The sequence below is a fragment of the Nicotiana sylvestris genome, chromosome 10, assembly GCF_000393655.2.
Source record: "Nicotiana sylvestris chromosome 10, ASM39365v2, whole genome shotgun sequence".
In the NCBI taxonomy this organism is placed as follows: domain Eukaryota; kingdom Viridiplantae; phylum Streptophyta; class Magnoliopsida; order Solanales; family Solanaceae; genus Nicotiana; species Nicotiana sylvestris.
In genome coordinates this window covers 105,923,704-105,932,396 of record NC_091066.1, presented here as the reverse complement: position 1 = coordinate 105,932,396, position 8,693 = coordinate 105,923,704, and the positions used below count along the sequence as shown (strand labels likewise).

The following is an 8,693-nucleotide window of genomic DNA, read 5'->3' as shown; positions in this document are numbered from 1 at the left end:
GTAGGAATATCATTACTTTGGCACGTTCTTAGTTTGATGCTTGATTTTTGTCCTTGACGGTGTCTGCCAGACCCATCGCATCAAGATAAATTTCCGCATCAAGCACCCAAGACATGTAGCTTTTGCCTGATATATCCAAGGCTATAAATTCAAGTTTAGAAAGATTTGACATTATTTAGAAAAAGAAAGTTCGTATCTCTGATACTATTAAAGTATTTGCTCGAGATGGCAGAGTCTCGTGCTGATAATGTGTTATAAAATAAATACTATAAAGTAAAGATAAGTATAGAGAGAAACTGATATGTTATTCAACTTCAAACTGATGTACATAATGAAATGAAATCTCCTCTATTTATAGAAGAAATGAAGTTGATGTGTACACTGCCATTGCAAGCTGTTGTGTAAGCTACTTTTGTACCAGGTATGGATTTCTACCGGGAGTAATGTTTATCCATAACAAAGTACCAAAAGGATAAGCTTATTGTACCGGGTATGGATAATCTTCTACTAATAATAATGTTTATCTATAACAGAGTACCGAAAAGATAAGCTTATTGTACCAGATATGGATAATCTTCTACTAGGGGTAATGTTTATCCATAACAGAGTAACGAAAGGATAAGCTTATTGTACCAGGTATGGATAATCTTCTACTGGGGGTAATATTTATCCATAACAGAGTATCGAAAGGATAAGCTTATTGTACCAGGTATGAATAATCTTCTACCGGGGGTAATGTTTATCCATTACTGAGTATCGAAGTGATAAGCTTTTTCAGGAGGTTTATTTCAATAGAGTACTAAATAGACAAACAATATTTACGGCGGAGTCCCATATGGATAAGCTTCTCCAGAAAGTTTATTTACAACAGAGTACTAAATGAACTTCCATAATATAATATATTTATAACAAGTAATACATATACTGGCGTATCGGAATAATTCTTTTTAAATACATTTGGTTAGTATAGGCATTTTATATAAGGAAATATGGGAAAATGATACCCACAACAATCCATCAAGTTACATGTGTTTGAGAACAAACATTCCAAATCCAATCCCGAGAAACGTTGCAATGGAAATCCCAAATATCCCAGCAAGAATACTGGGAACAACCAAAGAGGCCCAACCCTTTGCCGTGGCCATTCCACAAGCTGTAGTAGGACCTCCAACATTAGCATTGGATGCTAAAAGCAACATCTTTAGGTTCATACCAAACAGCTTTCCTAAGCCTAGAATCACAATAAGATGGACTGTTACTTGAACTAAAGCAAACATAAAAATACTAGGTGCCGTATTGATGACATGCCAAATACTCCCGTTGGCACCCACTACAGCAAAGAAAACCTGTTTCAAAGAGGAATAATTACTCCAACAAAAGTTTGAAGTAAAAGTAAGCTCAGTCATGCAACTTATAGGACTCAAAATTTCACAAGCTTCCTTATCATAACCATTTACGTACTGTTAAATTAAAATTATCAGATATTTCACACAGCACATTGATAAGTATCAAAACTTTTATCTTTTTGTTTGAATTGATTGGTCATCTAAATCTGACTTGAGATATGATTTTCCAAGTAGAATAAAAAATTACCTGCATTAACACTATCGGAATTTCATCACCAGCACTTGCAAGGTTTCTAAAATAAGCGGGAAATGCTGTTGCTAAAAGAACAACTATTGCTGTAATAGCAGGCAGATCACATCCTTGAGTTCCGAAAAATCGACTAAAAGAAGTGGCAGTTTTACAAATGGCAAAGGAAACAGCAACTGCTGTGCCCATCTGCAGCACAGGTTTGTTTCTAGGGTCAACTTGAGAAGCATCTGCAAAATAATACAAGAGTAAACTACTCGATCAGCAACTGGACTTGTCTGATTTTGAAAATCAGAATGCGTCCTTCATATGAGATAGATCTACAGTTGTGATGACCCGGCTAGTCGTCTTAAGAATTTACGCCCCGATTCCCCATTAACTGCTTTCGCCGTGTTTATTTCTGCTATGTTGATTGCCGGAATATTCGGTTTTGAGTTTCGGAGAGTTTTGGGACACTTAGTCCCTAAATGAGAGCTTAAGTGTTGGAAAGTTGACCGTAGTCGGAACAGTGTGAAGACGGCCTCGGAATGGAAATTCAATGGTTCCGTTAGCTCCGTTGGGTGATTTCGGGCTTAGGGGCGTGTTCGGATTGTGTTTTGGAGGTCCATAGCTAACTTAGGCTTGACATGCCGAAAGGTCGAATTTTGAAGTTTCCGGTTCGATAGTGAGATTTTGATCCGAGGGTCGGAATGGAATTCCGGAAGTTGGAGTAGCTCCGTAGTGTTGAATGTGACGTGTGTGCAAAATTTTAGGTCATTCAGACGAGGTTTGATAGACTTTTTGATTGAAAGCGTATTTTTAGAGTTTTTGGAATTCTTAGGCTTGAATCCGATGAAAAATAGGTGTTTTGATGTTGTTTTGGACGTTCCGAAGGTTGGAACAAGTTTGAATGAAATTATGGGATATGTTGGTAGGTTTGGTTGAGGTCTCGGGGGCCTCGGGATGATTTCGGATGGTTGATGGAAAGATTTTTGGAATTTTAGAGTTGCAGCTTCAGCTATTCTTCTGTCATAACCGCACCTGCGAGTGTGGGACCGCAGGTGCGGAGCCGTAGAAGCGTCAGATCTATCGCAGAAGCGGAAATGGGGAAGTTCGGCAGGTTCCGCAGAAGCGGTAGGATTTCCGCAGGAGCGGTACCGCATTTGCGGATGGGGAGTCGCAGATGCGGAAGATTAGTTTTAAGTGAGAAGTCGCAGATGCGACCCGTGTTCCGCAAAAGCGGGACCGTAGATGCGGTAACAGCTGGGCAGAAATATGAAATTTCGAGGGTTTAGTTTCAAAAGTTGGAAATTTGATTTGGAGCTCGGGAGAAGGCGATTTTGGGAGGAAATTGAAGAGGAGATCATTGGGTAACAATTCTTTAACCCTTTCTAGTTATATTCTATCAATCTATAGTTAGTTTCATCATTTAATTTCGAATTGGAGATGAAAATTGGGGAAAAGTTGGAAGAAAGTTCTTAGACCTAGAATTCGACTTTTGATTAGTAATTTGACCTTAGATTTGGATAATTTTGGTATGCATGAACTCGTGAGAGTATGAGTATTCTGAAAATATGAATTTTACCCGATTTCGAGACGTGGGCCCGAGGGGCGTTTTAGTCATTTTACCTAATTTCGCATATTAGCTTAGAATTTAATTTTAGAATCAGTTACTTGAAATGTTATTTACATTATGCAATTGAATTGAATAGATTTGAGCCATTTGGAGTCGAGTACTCGTAGCAAAGACGTGGTTTCAGGTTGATTTTGAGCCGCTTCGAGGTAAGTGGCTTGTCTAACCTTGTGTGGGGGACCTTCCCCTTAGGATTTGGTATATTTGATGTTTGAAATGCCTTGTACGTGAGGTGACGAGTGCGTACTTGAGCTAATTGTTGAAAATCCGGTTTTCTTTAAGTAATTTCAATTGTGTTCCTTTTCCTGTTTCATTTCACTTGCAATTTAAACCTGCTGTTAACTTAGAAAAAAAAAAGCATGTCTAATTGACTTAACTGTTTATTTGCTTAAAATGCCTTAATTGAATTATATGAAGCATGGCCCTTAACAGGGAATTATGGAGGTCGAGTATTAAAGTTGTAGGTTAGGGGAGAGTTGTAAATATTTCTACATCACAATAGAGTGAGACTAGCCAGTTAGGAGTTAGACTAAGAATGTCATTGGTCATCTATTTATGCAGGGCTTTACCTGCTAGTCTTACTATACCAGTCATCTTTTTCGTATGTCGTATTCTGTATTTCATATCTATTGTATTGCTATTATTGTATTGCTGTTATTTTATTATGCATTTTTATGGTACTAATATATCGGCTTCTGTTGCTTTTTGAGTAGAGGGTCTCCTGGAAACAGCCTCTTTACCCTTCGGGGTAGGGGTAAGGTCTGCGTACATATTACCCTCCCCAGACCCCACGTGTGGGATTATACTGGGTTGTTGTTGTTGTTGTTGTTGTTAGATTAGAAGTACATGTTTACTTGATACGAAATTGAGCTTAATTGAGTACTCTTGTGTTGCTGCTGTGTGTTTTACTTTGAGACTACGAGACGGCATCCCGGGAGATCCCCTGTGGGTATTTATGATTTGAATTGAGGTGCGGGATACCTAGAGATCCATGGCGCGTATATTGAGGATACCAAGAGATCCCTAGCATATATTGAGGATACCGAGAGATCCTCGGGATACCAAGAGATCCCTAGCATATATTGAGGATACCGAGAGATCCTCGGGATACCAAGAGATCCCTGACATATATTGAGGGTACTAAGAGATCCTGGGGATACTGAGAGATCCCCGGTTATTTCCTTGTGATTGTTTTTGCCTCTATTTCAGCTATTGAATTCCTTGTTTTCCTGTATTAAATTCTTAGTGTTAGTTTTTTCGACTGTACTGCTTATCTTATACTGTCATATCTTATATTTTTATTTTATCTCAGTAGGGTCCTGACCTTCCTCGTCACTACCCGACCGAGGTTAGGCTTGACACTTACTGAGTACCGCTGTGGTGTACTCATGCCCTTTCTGCGCATGTTTTTCATGTGCAGATCCAGGTACCTTGACTCAGACTTACCATCCTTGAGGCGAGGCGACCCTTCGGAGACTTCGAGGTATATCTGCCGCGTCTGCAGACCGAAGAGTCTCTCTCTATTCTCTCTTGTAGTTACAGCCCTTCTGTATTTACTTGTTTTAGACGATTCTGGAGTTAGAGCACTATGTAATATCCTTAGCTTGTGATTCATGGGTTTCCGGGTTTTGGGAGAGATATATATTGGATTTGAGAGTTAAATATTGTGCATGCCGAGCAACACTTTTAAACACTGTTTTATTACTCTAATTCTGTTTTAAAATCGTTTAATTTCCGCAATTTGGTTTATCTTCCGCAATTTAGGCTTACCTAGTCGTAGAGACTAGGTGCCGTCACGATGGTTCACGGAGGGCGAACCGGGGTCGTGACAACAGTGATGGTGAACCGCAAAACCTAGAATAAAAACTACTTGACCAGAACAAAATTGATATAAGCAGAACAACTTAGCAAAATATGAAAGGAAATGCATACACAATGTTTTAGACATCTCATGGTATCATAAATTTTTTATTCCCTAAATATCACTTACCACCACTTGATGCTGAAGCGTCTGAAGGTATTTTGGAGGCCAATGAAAACAGTGCAATAAAATATATTGCACAAATTACATTATCTGCAGCAACACCTGCAGCCATAACTGATGGAGACACGCCAAGTGCCTCACAGATAGCAACATAATTAATCGCTGCAAAACCATAGGTAGAACATCACTCAGATAATAACGAAGCAGCAAAAGCGCATGTAGCGAGGATAAAGTACTTTATCTGCTAAGAGACTATTAATAATGCGCAAACTAGAACTCCCACCCAACGGAAAGTAGTTTACATATATACATAAACTTATGTGCGCATGTATGTGTATGATTGTCTCAAATCTTGCATGCAACATCAAATATAAGCACAACATTTCACATGATTCCCACACGGCAAATTTAGGATTAGGAAGAATTTGAAAATGTCCAGCTTTGTTTCTAGAGTTTAAAGGACTTCGTATTGATTATTTAGGTTTGCAAGACCGTTTTCAATCAAAAAGCTCACAAATAGCTTACTTAAAACATCAAACAGGAAATTTGGCTATGACAAGTCAAAGGTGTAAAATCTATATCCCAAATTTTTTTTAGTTTTTTGCAAACAAAACTGAATTTAAAGGGAACACTCGTACTGGTTTCCTCAGGATGTGCTTCTCATTGATTTTAGAAATCAATGAAAAAACTTGTCCAGAAATTTACAATTCGAATAGCAAACTCTGAGTTCTTTCATTCTTGGTGAATAAAGTTCTTGGGCATCTGTCATTCCAGCATCAGAAATCCTTCTGTAATTACTACTCAAAATGACATATGCAACAGTAGGAGAGTTCTGCCAGTTTAAAATCATCAAAACCAAATATTTCCATTGACCACAAAGTAAGGCATCAAAGACATTGAACCAGATATCAAAATTTTCCTTTATTTGTTCAATTAACCTAATCTTCATCTTGTGCCGTGGATCAATTCCAATTAAATATATGTGCATGACCAGAATACAAATGAAATATCCAGAAAACACCTGCATGGAGCTCCTAACCAAAAAAAAAAGAACTGGTTTTACTACAGGACTTACTTCCACCGATGTAACTGCCCATTAGGGCTGCAGCTATTTTCCAATTATCTTGACCAAGAGATCTCATAGGCACCATCAGATATGCCACTACAGTCCCAATAACCGTCCCGGCTGTCACATTGGAAGACAAAATATGAAAACAACAGAAAGGCTTTCACACTAGCTGAAAGTTGAAGTTAGTAGAATGACAAGCATATACATAAAAAGAAGATAACACAAGCATTAATCTGTTAATCTGTGCCCATATAGTGGCTAGAACTCCCAATATTTGAAAAGTTATGGCATATAATCACTTAGCTGTAAATATTTATTCATGATAACAACCCAAGAATATATTAGTTCTAAAGTCCGAGATGGAGCTTCTCAAAATAACCTGAGACATCTTTATGAGATATTAGAAAAGCATTTCATAAATCTCACTTAATATGGCATTTCAAGAAATTGAAGAGTTGTGCTTGTTTTTGCTATACACGTGTGACCTACAGGTCACGGGTTCGAGCCATGGAAGCAGCCACTAATGCTCGCATTAGAGTAGGCTGTCTACATCACATCCCTTGGGGAACGGCCCTTTCCCCGACCCTGCGTGAACGCGGGATGCCTTGTGCACCGAGCTGCCTATATTGATAAGATTGATATGTATGTAAGAAGAGCAGTTAATCTTTCTTTTCACGACCTCTCTACTTGTCTGTGCTCCTCTAAATTGCTTAACGGTCAATTCTTCACCAAAAGAGATTGCTTTTTCGGTGGTAACCATTCAATAATCATAAAATCTTCTTTGAGTTCCTCTATAATGTCTCCAGAAGATCAGTGGGATATATGGATGTCTCTTTTCGCAGTGGGCACTTTTGGTCTGTGGTAAATGATGCATTCCTTTTAGTTACAAAGTTATGAAAGAAATGCAAGAACAATAATAAACACATAAAGCCAGGTGCAGCTATAAGTACATTCCTGTTTGAAATAATACCAAGTAGCAATGCTAACTACTCAAACAGAGAATGATCTTACAAAGTAAAAGAAGAAATCATATTTGATTAATCAATTTATGGGCGACCTTATCCAATTAGCTTCCATCAAACAGTGCCTTCACCACTAGAAATAAACGAAACAACCACCTCTATTAATTTCAGCAATCAGGCAAAGGGATATAAACCAATTTCGGAGATATGAGCAAAAAAAAGACCTGATCCGAGCAAGAAAGCCAAAAGTAGAGGACCGGTAGAGCGTATCACGTGGCGCAAATTTGCTCTGAACAACAATAGTGGGATTGTCAATGGAAGCAGGTACTTATATACAGCTGAATATGCTGGCGCTTCATACGGAATAATCCCCATATTACTTGCAGTCAGCCCCACCAATGTGCTAACCAGTGCAGCACTAACCATACTCCCAATTTTAGTCTTCTCTGACCTTCAGAGTGAATCGTGTATTATGTGAAATTAACAAAAACAAAAAGGGGAAATGGGAGATGCGTGTTGTAACAATTCAAACAAAAAATGGTTACACATGATAGGTTCAAATATATATATGAACACCCCCCAAAAATGTCAAATGAAGAAACAATCAGAGGAAGTAGTTAAAAATTTGTTCTTTCCAAGAATTCAACAATGGGGATATTCATAAAAATGTTTCTGTTGGTATAAAGCCATCATCCGAAGGAAAAAAAAGGAGGATTATTTACCACAGACCAAAAGCGCCAATTGTGAAAAGAGACATCCATGTACCCCAGTGGTCCTCCGGAGACACTATAGGGGAACTCAAAGTAGATTTTACAATTATTGAATAATTACCATCTTTTCTGGTGAAGAAATGACTGTTGAGGGATTTACAAGTAGAGACATCGAGCTGGTGAAAAGAAGGATTTTTAAATGTTCTTCGCTGCGCCAACGGGGAAGAGCAAAAGGAGGGCTGAAATGGCAGTACTGAAAATGCCATTAGCAGTAGCCGGCTGCTATGCTATTCAAACTTGAGGACTCACTTGTGCTTATAGATAATGCATCTCTTTCTCTTTGTCTTTTTCTTGCAACTTCTATTAATTCTGGAAAAGTGGGAGATGAAACTAAAAACCAACTAATCCCATTCGGTATGTGGTTTTTTTTTTTTTAAATAAAAATAAAATAGAAGGCCAATTACATAAGCAGCCCTTTAACTTGGCAGTATTTTTCATTCAGATACCTTAGTTAGTGCTTGTACCTATTGGCCTCTTAAACTCAGTACATTATGTGTCTATTGAGTCGCTGAAACAAATATACAACGTGCGTGCTATTCAAACGCTTGAAAAGAGACAATAAACAATAAAATAAAAGACACGTGGCATCCTTAAAATAAAGAGACAAAAAAAATACAAAGTGTGTTGTCCATGGTGCCATTCTCTTTCTTCGTACTAGGGTTAGAAGTTAGAACCCGCGATAGTGTCACGATCCCCGCTTCAT

The 8,693-nt window shown here is 38.3% G+C and overlaps 1 protein-coding gene across 2 annotated transcripts; it reads right to left on the bottom strand.

Moving 5' to 3' along the window:
- Window positions 1-876: 876 nt before the first annotated feature.
- LOC104230312 (uncharacterized) lies at window positions 877-8,322 on the bottom strand. Of its 2 annotated transcripts, none has more exons than XM_009783079.2 (6): window positions 7,943-8,322; window positions 7,445-7,671; window positions 6,265-6,375; window positions 5,196-5,351; window positions 1,594-1,823; window positions 877-1,346 (listed from the first exon to the last, which is right to left on the bottom strand). In XM_009783079.2, the coding sequence occupies exons 1-6, from the start codon at window positions 8,194-8,196 to the stop codon at window positions 1,023-1,025; spliced, it is 1,302 nt and encodes a 433-aa protein (XP_009781381.1). In that variant the 5' UTR covers window positions 8,197-8,322; the 3' UTR covers window positions 877-1,022. The 2 variants fall into 2 exon arrangements, with proteins under 2 accessions (XP_009781381.1, XP_070016493.1); XM_070160392.1 differs by having other exon boundaries at window positions 8,052-8,165.
- Between the last annotated feature and the right edge of the window lie 371 nt (window positions 8,323-8,693).

Coding starts and splice junctions, on each gene's coding strand:
- LOC104230312 (XM_009783079.2), bottom strand. CDS start 8,196: ATGGCATTTTCAGTACTGCCATTTCAGCCCTCCTTTTGCTCTTCCCCG. Junction 7,672..7,942: donor ATTGGCGCTTTTGGTCTGTG/GTAAATAATCCT, acceptor TTCACTCTGAAG/GTCAGAGAAGACTAAAATTG. Junction 1,824..5,195: donor CGCTTCAGCATCAAGTGGTG/GTAAGTGATATT, acceptor ATTATTTTGCAG/ATGCTTCTCAAGTTGACCCT.